The following is a 17,247-nucleotide window of genomic DNA, read 5'->3' on the forward strand; positions in this document are numbered from 1 at the left end:
CACTGAGAGCACTGGGCGGGGGACGGGGGACGACATAGCCCCCATTCCTTCTGGTTCCAAGGCCTGCAACCTGCCGAGGCTGAGCCTTTCCTCCTGTCCCCTCACTCAGGGAAGTGACTGCTTAGCCAGCCATGACGGGCGGCCTCCAGGATACTCTGAGATCCTTGCAGCTCTGAGCATCATGGGACTCTCACTGCCTCAGAGAGACAAGATGGGCCTGGAGTGGGCCTGAGCCTGGGAGAAGTTCTGGGCTCCCACCCAAACTCCACCCTGCTTCCCTCAGCTGTGGGGGAAGGACATTCCACAGTAGAGTTGACGATTTGGGAACAGACTGACAGGGTGAGAGCAGAAACTGCTAATGACTCAAGTCAAAGAGCCTTAGGCGACAGCATCAAGTTTCCCCCTGGGAGAGGGAGTTTCTTCCTACAGGCTTGGGGCAGCAGCTGGAGGGCAGGCTCAGAGGGCAGCAGCTGGAGGGCAGGCTCAGGGGGCAGCAGCTGGAGGGCAGGCTGAGGGGGCAGCAGCTGGAGGGGAGGCTCAGGGGGCAGCAGCTGGAGGGCAGGCTCGGGGGGCAGCAGCTGGAGGGCAGGCTCGGGGGGCAGCAGCTGGAGGGCAGGCTGAGGGGGCAGCAGCTGGAGGGCAGGCTCGGGGGGCAGCAGCTGGAGGGCAGGCTCAGGGGGCAGCAGCTGGAGGGCAGGTTCAGGGGGCAGCAGCTGGAGGGCAGGCTCGGGGGGCAGCAGCTGGAGGGCAGGCTCGGGGGGCAGCAGCTGGAGGGCAGGCTGAGGGGGCAGCAGCTGGAGGGCAGGTTCAGGGGGCAGCAGCTGGAGGGCAGGTTCAGGGGGCAGCAGCTGGAGGGCAGGCTCAGAGGGCAGCAGCTGGAGGGCAGGCTGAGGGGGCAGCAGCTGGAGGGCAGGCTCGGGGGGCAGCAGCTGGAGGGCAGGCTCAGGGGGCAGCAGCTGGAGGGCAGGCTCGGGGGGCAGCAGCTGGAGGGCAGGCTCGGGGGGCAGCAGCTGGAGGGCAGGCTGAGGGGGCAGCAGCTGGAGGGCAGGTTCAGGGGGCAGCAGCTGGAGGGCAGGTTCAGGGGCAGCAGCTGGAGGGCAGGTTCAGGGGGCAGCAGCTGGAGGGCAGGCTCGGGGGGCAGCAGCTGGAGGGCAGGTTCAGGGGGCAGCAGCTGGAGGGCAGGCTCAGGGGCAGCAGCTGGAGGGCAGGTTCAGGGGGCAGCAGCTGGAGGGCAGGCTCGGGGGGCAGCAGCTGGAGGGCAGGCTCAGGGGGCAGCAGCTGGAGGGCAGGCTCAGGGGGCAGCAGGCTGGAGGGCAGGCTCGGGGGGCAGCAGCTGGAGGGCAGGCTCGGGGGGCAGCAGCTGGAGGGCAGGCTCAGGGGGCAGCAGCTGGAGGACATGGTGATATAAACGAAAGCCTGAGGATGGCTCTCAGCCCCCTTGCTCCCACATGGACGGCAATAAAGGGGCCACTGGTCCTATGACAGGCCCCACAGCTCACTGGGCGACAGGAAGGGAGCAGTGGGGTGCACACTGCAGCCTCGTGAGGTGAGAAGACACCAGCAGCATGCAGTTGCCAAAGGATAGAAGAGGGAGAGTTGCACCTCAGATAGAGGAACCCACTTCTAAGTGAGGGCTGGGTTCGCCCTCTGAATAGCAGAGCCCTGAAGGTCCCCTCTTTCCCTTGGGGCATGGAGGTGACCAGCCATTCCCTGGGGCTTGGCTGCCTGCCAGTGGCCCTCCACACGCTGGTAAATGCAGCCTGGCCGGGAGGGAAGCTTCTGGTGGGAAGGAGTCAGTCAGCTGGGACAGGCTTGGCTGCCCGTGTCCCCACCCTTCAACATGGGTTGGTTTTGCCCATATTGTCTTACGTTGCCCTTCTGTAGAGCTGGGGCAGGGAGGGGACAGACACAGTGGCGAGACACCTGCCAGACACGTGCCATTTTCCCACAGCCACTCCGAGCCCTCTGATAGCTCAGATCCCTGACAAGGAAAACCCAAAGACCCTTCCGGCAGGAACAGTGACTGCACACAGATACACAGTCAGTGCCGTAAGGCTCTGCCCAGGTTCGTAGCAGAAGGAAGAGCTGGGGAGGGACCTCAGGGCCAAGACGCTGGGTGGGATGAAGGTGTGGGAGCTGTGAATGCTCTTGGCCTTGGGTAGAGACAAGCCTGAGTCAGGCCTGGGCAGCAGCGCCCGGGATGTGGAGAGGTTTCTGGTCAGGTTGGGGGCAGCTCTCATGCTAGGTGAGGGCCAGGAAGGAGCTGTCCTGAGACAGGGCCCCTCTGTTTCTCCTCCCGGGCCCTGGCTACAGACCCAGATGGAAAAAGGGCAAGAGAAGCACCTCCCTCCTTCCTCACCTGCTCTGTGGTACCAGTTCCGTCCTGCTTAAGCCCCCTCTACCTTCTGGGGCTCCTAACTGTCCCGTGGCTGTGGCGCCCTAGGGAAGCAGCCCCCTTGGCCAGGCACAGGCAAGGCCGGCCCAGGAGCAGAGGCGGTCTCTCCTCCTGTCCTCCCTGCTCCTGGAGCCCCTCCCTGCACTTCCTCCTCTGGGAGCCCCAGGTCCTCTTGCCGGCGGGAGATGGGCAGTGAGGACTGAGGTGCCACTGGCTGGAGCCTTTCCTTTCTAAATCCTATTTAGTACTGCTGCTCAGGAGGCTGGGGACCTGGCACGGGGCCAGGGTGGTGGAGGCCTTCAAGCCCTCGGGAGGGAAGCAAAGCTTAATAAAAGTCCATCAATGGCCAAACCACCCTGCCCAGGGTCCTGCCAGGGCACAAGTGGCGGGAGAAAGGGAGCAGTCTATGCAGCTGCCATTGGCGGCTCCCTCCTTGGTCCTCAGACCTGCCCAGAATCCCTGGAGGAGGAGGAGGAGGAGGAGGAGGAGGAGGAGGAGGAGGAGGAGGAGGAGGAGGAGGAGGAGGAGGAAATCTGCATCAGCCTCCTGCAGAGGAAGGGGAGGCCGGGCCGGCCTCGTTATTAGGAGAGAAGTCCAAAGTGCACAGGGAGGAGGAAAGAGGCCTGGCAGGGAGCAGCTCCGTTCTTGTGGCTGGGAAAGCAGCCGCCAGACAGACCCCCTCACAATGCACACACACGTCACACACTGAAGACTTCCGCATGCTCCTGGTCTCACACACCTTTCAGTACGTCCTTTCCTCAGTTAGCTCACGGCTACCGCCACGATCTCTGAACCCCAGGTGCCACCATGGGGTCACAAGTGGAGAAGACTGGGGATCCGGGGGACACCTCAGATACGCAGTCATCTGAGCCCTGCCAACCCTGAAGGCTGCTGCAAAGCTCTGCCCATGCTGCTCCTGGGAACCAGCCGCCAGGGAGAGGCAAGCCCCGCTAGGTTCCCCGGGAGTCTTGAAGAGAGAGAGATGAGCAGGAGAAGGGCCCAGGAGGAAGGCAGGCCCCGCTCTGAGAGCGGTGCACTGCATTTTAATTAGACAGAATAAAAACACGCAGCCTGTGTGAGTAATTAATCACTGGTAATTACTCCTCAGCGTCATCCTGCGGCATCAGTGCAAAGATGACTTGGGCTCTTCCAGGCAAATCCATAGTCATGCGCCTGGCAAGGGACCACCTCGCCATCTCAGGCCAGAGTCCCTTCTCGGTCCTCCCTGGGTCCCCCTGGGGCCTCTACACTTAGGGGGCTGCTTCGATCGGAAGAGGTAGACTAGGCTCATGTGCTGCGTAGCCGGGGAGCAAAGACACTTTCAGAATCTGGGTCCCTGAGGCCGGTGCTTGCCACGCTGACCCCCCGGCTGCTAACTCTTCAGTGAAGGTTCAGCCCTCTGTACACAAGCCCAGCACCAAGCTCCTCCACTCCCTGCAGCAGGTAGAGGACACGGGTGGCAGCCTTAGGCCGAGCTGTCACAAACAGGAAACCCCAGAGGGAGCCCTTTGCTGTAGGAGCGGAGGCTGCCTGCTCCCCATCCCTCCAGGAAGGCAGGGTTTCTGTGAGTGGAACTGGGATGAGGAAGGGTGGAGACCTCCTCAGAGGCCTCCTGGTGGCCCACTCCTCCAAGGTGTGCACAGTCCCTTTCATTTGTCCTAGCAGCATTCTACCCCCCCCCCCCCCCCGCCCCGCCGTAATCCCCAGGAGATGGAAGCAAAGAGAGAGGCCCAGGAGGGTGGCCCGAGGCCCAGTCCCTGGGAGCAGCGATGTGTGCTCTTGGAAGAAAGGTGGGAAGGGACTGACTGAGGAGATGGCTGCTCCAGGCTGGAGGAGAATGAGGGGCCTTTGGGGCCCCTAAGCCCCCCATTCCTTTTGGCCGGTGACTGGGCCTTGGCTCTGGGAGGTGAGTTGCAAGCCAGATGGTGGCCCCATGGGGGAAGGCAACGTTTATTCCTGGAACCAATTTATGGCTCAGCATGGCTGTCCCATGAAATCCTCCTCAAGCTCAGGGAAGCTCTGCCACATTGGTGGCCGCTGATTTATCCCATTAGCAGGATGGGCTGTAAGTTAGTGGCAATAGGCTGGGGGTGGTGCTAAGCCCAGCTCCCACCACCAAACCCACTGGGTTCCTTAATCGTCCATTTGTTTCCTAAAGCTGCTTCCCCCCCCCCCCCCCCCCCCCGCCGCCTCTTCGATGCACTGTCTGCAGAGAGGGATGGGCTGTAAATCTGCTGTCCTAACAGCTTTCTACATCTCCTGGGGCTGCTTCCAAAATGGGCTTCCCTGCAGGGCAGGTGAAGGGAGCTCAGATGTGGGCTGCGGGAAGGGCTGGGAATGTGGAAGGAGCAGGAGCGACGCCCACCTCCTGCGCCAGGGGCGCCCCCAGTCGTTTCTCTCATTGATCCACGGTCACCGCCCTGACCCACCTGAGCAGGTCTGCGACAGGCTTATGGCCGAGACACCTTGCCTTGGTTCTCATGTGGTTCCTGATATGGGGTCTGAGACCAACCAGGGTGACTCAGTTGGGGAAGACAGAACCACTTCTGTCTGTTGTAGGAAGGCATTGGTGTTAACGGTGGTGAGAGAGAGTATGAGCCCGGGGAGGGGCACCCCTCCCACCGCCCAACCCCACACCATACCTTCTCCTTCTTCTGCTTGGCGGCCTCCTCGGCAGACAGCAGGGATTTGTAGTAGGAGCTGCGCTCCGCAGTGAAGTGGACCTTGGAGAGTGCGTGCTCCACCAGCAGGACGGACAGGTTGGCGCCGTCGATGTGCAGCCAGCCGATGAAGTTGCCGGCCTTGTCCATGCTCTCCACCTCCACCTCCACCTGGGGCACGGAGAAAGGGGGCGCAGAGTCAGTGTGCAGGGGATGGCCCTGGGTGTGCAGGGCGGAGAGCGGCGCTGAGGCCCAGTGCTCAGGCCCTGGGCAGCGGCCACCAGGTTCACTGCACGGGAACTAGGAGCGGCTGGAACGAGGAGAGGGAAAGGAAGTGCTGAGCAGAAAAGCAGGAGCTTGTGAGGGAGCCCCTGCGCTGCCGCCCTCTGAGAACCCTTCGCTTCCGTTCTGTAAGTTGGCTCTATGCTTTTTAGCCTCTCACCCCCCCCAGAATCATCCTTGATAGATACATCACTGACAAAGCAACTTCAAATTCCCCTTCCTTTTGACAGAGAGCTAATAGGGTAAACTCCACTCCTTAGCTTAAGGGAGTCCCTGTTAGCTGTGTGTGTGTGTGTGTATGTGTCTGTGTGTCTAGCTGGGGTCAGGAGTAAGATCAGAAGCAGACAGCTCTGGGCACATGCCACTCTTCTCTCCACCCCCCCCCCCCCCCAAGCTCTGCTAGAAAGAGAGGCAGACTCTGGGAGCAGGGCAGTCCCTGGGGAGAGGGGAGCCTGTGTTCTTTCTGGAGGAGCCGAATGAATTAATGCTTAATTTAACAAAGGCAAAAAAACTGGCTGCATGAGAGTCAGGCGAGGAGAGGAAGGATGGGACAAGTGGGCAGGAAGTGCACTTAGAGGAAAAGTTAGGGGCTAACCCCAGCAGAAGGTTCCCCCCAAGGAGGAGCAATTGCCATAAGCCCAGACCTTGAACTGTGTGCTGGTGCTGAGCTTCAGAACCCACCCCCCCCCGAGACCCCCACAAGGCTCCAGGGCTCTTAAGCCCCCCGGTCCCTGTAAGACCCAGGACCCAGAGCCAGAACTGCCTCTGCTCCTGCGAGACAGTGGCCTCACTGTCGTGGCCATAGTGGTGGCGGATCTGCTCCCACCTCAAGGAGGCAATGCCTTTGATTTTCTTCCCCTGCTAAAGGGGACTGTAAAAGCCTTTGCTGCCAAATGTAAAAACTTGTAATGGCTTCAAGCTCGATTAAGCAATAAAATGAATGTCTAAATACCTGAGAACTCTCTGAAGCCTGGGCCAGAGCCCGGGGCAGCAGCCTAGGGCAGAGGGTTGGAGGGGCAAAGGGAGGGGGCAGCCGCCTGTCTGGTGGCTCTGCCTCAGCAGGGAGAGACGGCAGTGGACAGAAGTCCTTGGAAGTAGACCAAGTAGACGAGAGGGCACGGATGTGCAGAGGTCAGGGGAAGGAAAAGAGGGGGCAGGGCCAGGGAGGAAGGACCCTGGCCTTTCCCCATTCTTGGACACCCTCTTCCTGCTTGAGGTCCACAGTTAGCCCTTCAAGGGTAAAAGCAAGTTCAACAGTGCCCCAAATTGAGATGTGGGACAGAAGAGGGTGTGCAGAGTTTCTCAGAGCCACGGAACAAGGTACTGTATGTATAGGTCCAAACCCAAGCTGATCCTGTAGGTGGGGAAACGAGGCACAGAGGAGGGAAGTGCAGCTAGTAAGGGGCAGGGCTGAGAGCACCTCCTTCCCTTTTCTATAGCCCTGTTTCAGGAGCGCCCTTTCCTCCAGTCACACCCCTCACCCCCACTCCTTGCTTCCCACCAGGTCATGCCAGCTCCCACCACGATCAACACCATGGGGCCTTGCACCTCCCTGGTGGAGCCAGGGTGGGTCTACCCAACACCTGCACCACCTGCTGAGGGGCCGAAGCAGGGAGAACCAGCATCTAATACCTGTAGATGTCAAAATACGTTCCTCCTGTCTAATTCTGGCGATTAACGTACTGGGGATCTGTACTTGTCCGGGAGAAGGGCAGGTGGGCAACACGGTGCTTTGATAAAAACAGGTGCCTCAAGAGCTCAGCAGCTGGTAAGGCACCTAAACCCACCGAGGTGAGCAACGGACTTCATGAAGGGCCCTTTGCCACCTTGCAAATGCCCAGGGCACTGGAGCCCCAGGGAAGCTCAGCCGCGGGGCCACTGGGTGCCCCTACAGTAAGAGGACCAAGGGGAGAGGAAGAGGCTGCCATATTAAAACAGGGATGGGCAAAACGAGAAATCAAAAGGCACTAATTTCCAGTTATAAAATGAATAAGTCACAGGGATGTAATGTACAGCATAAAGAATATAGTCAATAATATGTTTCTCTTCCTCCCTCCCTCCCTCCGTCTTCCACTCTATAAAAATCAATGGAAAAAATACGCTTGCGTGAGGATTAACAACAACAACAAAATATAGTAATTACTGTACGATGACAGATGGTTACCAGACTTATTGTGATCACTTTATAAGCTATATAAATGTTGAATTACTATGTGTACACCTGAAACTAATATAATATTGTATGCCAACTGTTTTAAAAAAAATACACAGAAAAACCATCTCTTATCCTTCTTAATTTGCCAAGCTTTATCAAACATGCCAAGACCAAGAAGCAGCAGGTCCCAGAAGAATTTTGGGAGGCAGTAGGAAGACAAGAGGGGCTGCATGCCTTGTGTTTAGGGACTCATGAGATAACAGGTGTGTGTGTGTTGATGCTGGCTTCCACCACTAAACCACTGAGAGGCTGCATGCTGCCTTGTGTTTAGGGACACATGAGATAATAGGTAGAGTCCAGTGTGTGTGTGTATGTCTATGTGTGTGTGCTGATGCTGGCTTCCGCCACCAAGCCACTGCCCTCCTTGTATTTGGGGGTTCATGAGACACCACCTTTTGTCCCGCCAAAAGCAGCGAAGCTGGTAGCGTTCCCAGGTTTGACCTCTTGCCTTCCACTGTGTTAGGAGCCAAGTGTCCTTTCCCTAAAACTGAGGATGGCTGTTGTGCATGAGCACATGGCCTCCCTCCAGGCTCGAGTAGCTAGTGGTGGGCCAGAGAGATTGTGACAAGCTTGATGGCCACCCTCATCACTCCTCTTGGCATTGGATTGCTGCAAATGAATGCAAGAACCGCAGAGATGGGTGGCAAAGGCAACTGAGCAGGCAGCTTCCCTCTATTCCTACAAGAGACCCACACTGAGACCTTACTCCACGTGGCAATCCCGAATTCACACCTCTCTCTCTGAGGCCACAAGCCAGAGGCTGGCCTCTCAAGGGCTCACGTCAGAGGGAGAACCGAGCAACTAGCAGCCATACCTGGGGCCAATGCTGCCGCGGAGCAGCAGGCTCTCTGGCGGGCGAGCACTGGCAGCGCACTTAAACAGCGCCGCTCACCCTGCAATCGATACACTAACTTGGGCTTGACAGGTCCCTGGGCCCGGTGGGCCGCAGAGAAAGAAATCTCTAGCCTGGGGCACTATGCTGCCACTGTATCCATCTCGGGTTACAGAGGGAGATAAAGCTGTCGCCTGAGTCTCGGCTTCCCCTTTATTAAGCTGCTACCACCACGGTCATTTCTCAGTCAAGCAAAGGTACTCAGGGTAGGTGGGCTGGCCTCAGGGTAGGTGGGCTGGCCTCAGCGAAGAGACAGGGCTGGGCAGTGGTCCTGCTGCTCCCAGTCTCTTGGCTTCCGGCCTCTCTGGCTAAGTCCTGCTCTTGTGCCTCTTTCTGGACTGGCCCCAGCCTGGACGGCCACATGGAATTCAGTTTGAAGATCAAAATCTTAACTCTTCTCAAGCTCTGGGAGAGCTACAGGGGAGCACGCAGAAGGTTAAGCAGGGCACGCCCAGGGAGATGTGTTCATCCTTCATTCTATTTCTCTCTTACATTGACTGCCAAAAATTTGGGTCCATGGCTGTACAAGCTCTGCTCCATTCAATTTACAGACTCACATTTCTTATATTCTTGGGAGGCCCCTACAATGGCACGTACCATCGGGAGCTCAGGCCTTGGGTGACTACCATGGGCTGCCAGAGGGCTTCATATGTTTGTGTGGGCATTTGGTGTGTACTTGGGTGGGCTCTGGCCTTGAGGGTACCAGAGTTAAGTGTATACATGGACATAGCAGTGTCAGCAAGGGACAGGTGGTGGCTCTTCTCTTCAATGCTCATGCTGAAGCTGAGAGCTAGGAAAACACAGAGCTAGAGCTGGTGCAGGAGGTGAGGGGGTGTGGCAGGGAGGAGACTGCCCCAGGGACTATGAGAAGGGGAGGGCGGGCACCACACTGAGGAAGCGTCTTGGTGGGAGTCTGGTTAAGGCAGAAGCAAGCAGCCTAGATGCCTGGTGGTCAGACCTGACCTCCAGGTGTTTACGGATGCTGTGATGCTGCCTCACGGTGCACTCGGATGGTCCAGTCATGTGCCAGCATCTCTTGCCTTTAGCTTTTTTTTTTTTTTTCTTGTATTTTATTGATTTTTTGCAGAGAGGAAGGGAGAGGGATAGAGAGTTAGAAACATAGATGACTGAGAAACACCGATCAGCCGCCTCCTGCACACCCCCTACTGGGGATATGCCCACAACCAAGGTATATGCCCTTGACCGGAATCGAACCTGGGACCTTTCAGTCCGCAGGCCGATGCTCTATCCACTGAGCCAAACCGGTTTTGGCTAGCTTTTTTTTTTTTTAAACATATTTTTATTGATTTCAGAGAGGAAGGGAGAGGGAGATAGAAACATCAATGATGAGAGAGAATCATTGATTCGCTGCCTTCTCACACCCCCTATTTGGGGATCAAGCCCACAACCCAGGCATGTGCCCTTGAGAGAATCGAACCCGAGACCCTTCAGTCCATAGGCTGATGTTCTATCCACTGAGCCAAGTCGGCTAGGGCTTGCCTTTAGCTCTTGATGCTGGTGGAGTGCGTAGGACTTTGCGGCCCTGTCTAGCCCTGTGAAGGCTGCCCTGAGCTCTGGCTAGAGCGAAGCATTCTCTGAACACCGATGGGCTCGCCCTCCCTTTGGCATTCAGGGGACAGTACATAGCACAGAGGATTGGAGCACGGACTCGGAGCCAGACTACCTACCATCTGCGGGGCCACTCCACTTCTCTGTGCCTGCTTACTGTAAAACTGGAACTGCAACAGTATCTCCCTCAAAGGATGTTACATGAATCAAACGAGCTACTATACATAAGTTAAGCACTTAGAAGAGTTAAGTTAAGCACTTGGACACACGAACACTTCATCACCAATTGTTACTTCCTGGGAGGGGCAGCTATTTCATTTCCAAATGTCTTCCCTCTCCAACCAGACCGTGCGCTCCCCGGGGACGAAGCTCGTACTATCTTCGGCAATCTCCCCCAGGCCTGGGGGCGGACTGGGCCAAGGGCTTGCAGGAAACATAGATCCTGGGAATCAGACAGACTTGGGTTCAAACCCTAACTCTAGCCGTGAAGTTTTGGCTAAGTCACTTGACCTCCTCTAGCCTGCTTCCCTACTGTAAGAAGAAGAGAGGGCCCTGTGCATTAGATAAGCTCATGTAAACTGCTTCGTCTCCCCTTCAACTGCTGCCAGCCGACAGCAGCCTCAATGGTTACATCCGGCAGCAACCCTGCTTGGCTGAGCTAGACCCCTGTGTTCTACCCCACCCTGAAAAGCTCTGGGGTTCTTACACCTTGGGGGCCCCATGCAAAATACAGAGTGGAAGGTAAGGCAAGTGGGGGTTGATGGGAAGAGCCAATGTGTGACAGATGCCTTTCTGCTTAGCTGAGGGGGTCTTTCTCTATTACAGGGACAAAAGCGGGGGCTGTGACCCAGCCAGCCATGCCCAGCCGGACACAATGGACCCAGCCTGTCTGTGGGCCGGGCAGCCAGCGGGTCCTGCTGCCTCACAATGGGACACATCCTCCTGCTCCCAAGCACATTAATGTGCCACTAATGAAATTGTTCTGGCTTATTTACCAAATTAATACAAACGGCACAGGCTGTTAATTTGCATGTCTCTTAATTACTGAGGAAGAGCTCCCAACCTGGGCAACATACACACCTCAGTGCCCACCCAGCCGAGCTGTGGTCTCATCTCTCTCAGATGCTGGTGGGTGAGGAAGGGGTGAGGGGAGGAGGAAAGAGGAGAACTGGACAGCCCCTAGCTCTCCAAGCCTGGGAGCAAATGAGGGAGGGAAGGTGGTGGCGGCCATGAATTAGTTGTTTCCCACAGTCCCTTTCTCAGCAGCTGCAGTGCCCTGGGCCTGCAGAAAATTATACTTAGTCCCCTCTCCCTCCCACACTGTTCTCCTCCTTTAAAAAAATTTTTTTTAAAAATTGATTTCAGAGAAGAAGGGAGAGGGACAGAGTGACAGAAACATCAATGAGAGAGAATCATCGATCGGCTGCCTCCTGCACGCCCCACATTGGGATTGAGCTGCAACCCAGGTATGTGTCCTGACTGGGAATCAAACCATGACCTCCTGGTTCATAGATTGACGCTCAGCCACTGAGCCACACCAGCAGGGCCTGTCCCCCTCCTTTCTATTGTCTAGATTCTGCCCAGATTCTCAACTCAGGAACTTCAACCAGACAGACAGTGGGGACTAAGCCATTCTGCTCTAAGCAGTGAGGCACATGCTCTGCCTGGGGTGCAGGCAGGCCAGAAAGGGGCTGGGGTTTACTGAAAGGTGCGCAGGAAGGAAGAGAAGTAAAAGCCAGGCAGAGGCTGATGCTCTTATAGAGCCTACTAGCCTCTCTCAGCTGGTCCTGCCCTCCCTAGTTAATCAGCCTTTAGACGAGAGAGAGAGAGAGAGAGAGAGAGAGAGAGAGAGAGAGAGAGAGAGAGAGAATTATTTAAGAGTTCAGCTATAAGACCACAGAGGAAATTCTGACTGCCTTGGGGGATCATTTAGTTATTTTTCCTCTCCTGCCTCAGGAGCCTCCAGACCTAGTGGCTGTAAGTCTGGGACAAAGCTGGGGTCATGGTGAGGTGGAGGACACGCTCCATGTAGTGAGTGACTCAGGGTAGCCAAAGGAGGCAGAGCACAGAGGGAACTTACTGGCAATGGGGGAGGGTGGGAGACCCCACACATGTATTCCCACCTTTTATGTGCCAGGAGGCCGGAGGGGTAGATCCCTAAGTGCACTGGCCTTGCCTCTGTGCACAGTGCGTGAGGCAGCACAGGAAATCACCCAGCAACGGCCAACGCCAGCCCCACTGGTTGAGAGGCTGCGGAAAGCCTGGCAAACAGCTGCGGGGAATGCTCCTGCCCCAAGGGAGGTGGGCTGCCTCAGGCAGGACAGGCAGGGCCAGGTGCGTGGGTGGAGGGAGCAGCAGCTCGGGACACCAGGCCCTGGGGCATCTGAAAATGAGGACTTCCCGTGGGGGAGAGAGGCTGCTCGCTGTAAGGTCCTCTAGCACAGCCTCCCGGACCACCAGCTGGCGACCGCTGCTCTAGGGGGCAGAGCAGGAGCACTCACTGCGTGTGGGGAGGGGATGCTAGGGGCCCTTGACAGGGTTCCTAAGTGGAAGCCTTCATCCTTTTCACAGGATGCCTTGCCATAGTCTGGCTTTAAACACCCCCAAAGCCATCACCCAGGAGCACAGCAGGAAGCCTGGAACTGAGAACAAGATAGAAGTGAAGCTGGAATGGGGAAAAGGCATCGAGGGGCAAAGAAAAAGCCTTGGGCCAGAACAGTGACCTAGGTACCAGCTTGGCCTCTTCTGGGCTGAGGGTCGCTTGCTTTCCCGGCTCAGTTTCTTCCTGTGCCAATGGGTTTCCGAGGCTCTCTGCTCAGAATTTTCTAAGGTTGGGGTGGGGGCGCTGGTGGTATGCCAGCATGACCGGCAGCTGAGAGAAGGGCAAGTAGGGGTGCTCCACACGGCAATTGCCAAGGAGAGCTTGCAGAGAGGGGAGGGTGGGAAATGGAGAGTAAAAAGGCACTCCAGCCTTTTCCCAACCCAAGCCTCCCACCCAGAGCTTTCTGCAAGATTGTGAGCAGCGATCCAGAGCAACCAGAGTGCAACAGAGACGCCCCTCCTGCCACGCAGCGGGAGCCACAGCACGGAGCCACAGCACGGCGTCCGCCACCACTGATGCTGCATGAAGCTATAACGTGCTGCCACAGTGGAGCTGCGAACGTGAAGACACCTCACCTTCCTAAGGCAGCAGCTTAACACAGCCAGCTCCAGCCCTGCACCCCTGGCACGTGCAGGCACACCAACATCTTTCAGAGTCAATGAGCATCAACACAAAGCAATTACTAATGTAACTCGGAGAGGCGGAGCCTGTGAAATGCCTCCCAGGCCCCATTGGCAGCAGCTGGCTGTGGGAGTGGGCAGGGAGAGGCGGCAGCGCTGCAGTCTTCTCCGCACCCCTGGGGCAGGGAGCGCCAGTCCCCACCGGCCCTCTGCTTCTAGTCCCACAGCACCTCCAGACTAGGTGACTCATGGGTCCAACCCACAGAGGTGATCGTTCTCCAGAAAACCTCTTTTCTGACACCCACGTGCTGGCCCAGCCAAAGCACTAGGAATGTCTGGAAATCAGGCCCAGGTTGGCGGTGGCAAGAGGGGTGGAGAAGCTCCCGGAAGTTGAGGGAAGGCCCGAGGAGTGGGCCAGGTGGCTCAGGGCTTCTCCTCGAACGCCTCCGGGATGAGGAGTGCCTGACAGGGGTGGCCAGCTTCTGGTCCTGCCTGAGGCAGAGGCAGCCAAGGCGATCAGCATCCGGAGCCTGCCGGGAAATGCGAACCTGCTGACTCCAGGCCTTTGCTCGCGGTAACACAGTTTACAAAGTGACGCAATCTGCTCCTTCGGTGCAGACAATAAGGAAGCAGACTGTTCATCTTCCCAGAAAAGCTGGGGCTGGAGGCTGGAGGCTGGAGGGAGATCAACTCTCTCCTCCCTGAGGTTCATGCAGGGCATGGGGCTGGATCAGGGGCCCTCATTGTGCCCTAGCTCCTGTCCAGGCACCACTGTTGGCGTCCTTTCCCACAGGTTTTCTGGAATCCCTTCTGAAAGCGGAGCACACCTGCCCAGCGCCTCCTCCTGTTCCCTGGCTGATGCGGGGAAGAGAAGGCCTAGCCAAAAAGAGCAGTGAGACTGCTTTCCATCAGGGGTGCCCAGACAGCATTCTTACCCAGGGGTTCGGACGCAGGGCGTTCTCCCAGAGAGCTTCCGGCTGTCCCGGAGCCCGTAGGGACTGAGCGAGGGTGACTAGATGGTTGTCCGTTTTTGTCAGGAGAAATCAGGGTGTCTGACCTATGGAGTAACTGCATGAGGTTATCAAATCTCTGACTGGTCTGAAAGACCAAGCGTGTTCAGTCAGGTGAGGTTGGAATGTCAGCTTCCCCTCTGCAGGCCCGTGTGTCTCCCTGACCCCAAGGCCCACTCTGGGGACCGGTGCATTCTCACTGCCGACTCCACTCTCAGCCGTCTTTATCTGAACGGCCGTGGGTTTCTATGGAGACCCACAGCCTGCCTTTAAAAAGCACTTACGCTGGCATCCATACCTACTTCCCCTCTACCACTCACCGGGCTCTAGATTACACCCTCTTTGCTTCCTCGGGCACCTTATTTCTATCAGTTATGAGACAGAGAACTTCTGTTATCACCACGCCAATCTCCTTTTCCAACAGCGTCTACCCCTTTTGACAAATAGCCTAGAAACCTTGCTTTGACTTCACATCCCGCCCAGCTGGCCTTTCCCTCTTACTCGGAGTATTCTGCCCAACTCCCTCTCACATCTCCATCCACTGCGCTGGTCGCCGCCCTTGATATTCCAATGTAACTGCCACGTCAAAGGTCGCTCCAGACCTCTTAATTGCCATTTTAATAATTTCTTCTCAGATTTCATTAGTTTTGACCTTTTGAATGGTCTGACAAAGCTAAGCACCCAGTTTCCATTTTGAAACTTTCTTTTTAGGCCTCTGTGATTCCCAATCTTGACTTTTTCTCTCTGCTCTTAGTTTCAGTTGTGAATTTCTTCCCAAAAACACGCCCCCTGAATATGGATATTCCCCAGGGGGTCATTTTAAGCTATAGACAGTCCCTATATTTCACGGCTCTGAGATAAATGACACCACAACTTCTATTTCCAGTCCAAACCTCTCTTCAGAATTCTACTCCACCAGATAAATTTCAAATATAACACATCTCTCTACTGTTTTCACTATAAAACCTGCTATTCCACCTGCATTTTTTATCACCAGTGGTAGCCTGAGCGGCTTAGGAATCATCCTTGACTCCTTTGACATTCACAGTCAATCTCCAGGTCACCGATCTACTTCACAAATGTCTCTTGAGTTCTCCCCTCTTCTTTATCCTCAGTGCCACTCCCTGAGGAGTTCAGGCCCAGCTCTGGGTAACTCCTGCACCCCGGCCACCAGCCGTGCCTCTTCCCAAACGCCCCTCCACAATGTGGCCCCCACACAGGCAGCTCAGCACAGTGTTCACACAGGCCCCGAGGTCAGACCACCTGTTAAATCTTGCTCTACTACTTACTTCGCTGAGTGGGTTATTTAATCTCTCTGGGTCTGCGATTTCCCTATTTGCCAAATGGGCATAATGGCAATCACCTCAAAGGGTTTATTGAAGAAAAAAATGACTAATTAAGCTCAACACTTAAGAAGAATCTGACATAGAGTAAATGCTCAATAAATGATGTTGTGGTTACTTTCTAAAAAATCCAAATCTGATCACCTTTTCCTCTATGGAAATCCTTTCCTTGTTCTCTGCTGAAGTCCCAATTCCTCAGCACAGTAGCATATAAGCTCCTTATAACTGGGTTCTTCCTGGTCTCACTTTCTATCACTTTAGTCCTCAGTATTTTGCTCTAGTTATGCCAAACCACCTCCAGCTCCACACACATAATGCATTGTCCCAGGCCTCTGCATGTCATTTCCTTTGGCTAGAATGCTCCTTCCTACTGCATCGCCTATAAACCTCTATCCAATCTTTCATTAAGATTCTGCTCAGATGTGAATTCACTTGAACTATTCCATTATTTACGTAGGTAATGTTTTCCCCCACAGCACTTTGCTTATACCACTTTTAATTACATTATTATAATGGCATTTGTTAATGGTACCTTATTAATGGCACATGGTAGACAGTCAGTTGGTGGTGAAAAGTAAAAGGTCCTAGATTCTCCAGGTCACGGGCAGTGAACTTGGAGAAGGAAAGTTCCCGGACAGAAAACTGTCTTTGGGGAGATCCCGTGGCACCAGAGGGACTGGAGAGGGCCTGTTTCGAGGTGTCACCTCTAAGGTGCCAAGGCTGTCCCCCAGCTGCCCATGCCAGAGCAGAGCAGGCTGGCTCTGAGGAGCCCAGAGGGGCAGAAACCAGCCTCGGGCAGTGCAGCCAGCACCAATGACGGAGGCACCCAGGCGTCGTGGGCAGAAGGGGCTGCTTTGCAGTTGGCTTTGCCTTTGCTGAATATAACTGGTGTGAGGATGGATTCCCCTATTTATACAGCGCGAGCACAGGCAGCAGCTGTGAATGCCTCTCTCTGGTCTCCTACACACCCACCCCTCCTGGCCCCCATCCCTCAGCCAGGACAGGCCCCCAGACCACTGCCAAGTGCTAACTCCTCCAAGCCAGGGGTTAGGTGTGCCGGCCAGGCCACAGTCACATGAAGGAACCCTTGAGCACAGGGCTGAGAAAGCCTGAAGCTACAAGTCACCTCCCGGTGCTGGAAGGCCTCCTTCTAGGAGAACAGGGAAACCTCTGAGGAAAGGCAATTGCTGTTGAGTTGGAGGGAATCTGGGGCTCAGACTGGGAGGCCAACTCCTGGTTTTGTCACTTCAGAGTTCTCAGAACTGGGTTACGGCCATAGGGGCCATTCAAAAGATGTCAGAATGGGGCAAGAATGTCCTATGTTGGGGGGAGAGGGAACTCCTTTTTCTCTTTCACTATCACCTGGTCTCTTGGCAAAAAGGACATAGACACCAATCCCTATTGAGGTCACAAAATGGCACCAGAGAGAAGAACTTGAACAAATCAAAGTTCTACATCTACAGCTAGGGACCAGCCAATTTACATGTCTTACTACACTAAAGATAAGAAACAGCAAACATTTTTTACATGTAAACATGGTAAGCCCATCCCTCCCAAATAACGCCAGATTAATTGAGGGCAGCGAGTCGAAGATGAGCACTGTCACCAGAGGGGACGCCTCACCTCTCACCATCAGCCCAGCATCTTGTTACACCCACA

General features: G+C 55.8%; 1 protein-coding gene across 1 annotated transcript in view; it reads right to left on the bottom strand.

Moving 5' to 3' along the window:
• Positions 1–17,247, bottom strand: part of SND1 (staphylococcal nuclease and tudor domain containing 1) — a 459,312-nt gene that overhangs the window by 12,866 nt on the left and 429,199 nt on the right. The window contains exon 17 of the mRNA XM_079786100.1: positions 5,038–5,226. Within this exon, the coding sequence (XP_079642226.1) occupies positions 5,038–5,226 (189 nt within the window). The remainder of the gene's footprint in view (positions 1–5,037; positions 5,227–17,247) is intronic.

The sequence above is a fragment of the Cnephaeus nilssonii genome (assembly GCF_951640355.1).
Source record: "Cnephaeus nilssonii genome assembly, chromosome: 12".
Classification (NCBI taxonomy): domain Eukaryota; kingdom Metazoa; phylum Chordata; class Mammalia; order Chiroptera; family Vespertilionidae; genus Cnephaeus; species Cnephaeus nilssonii.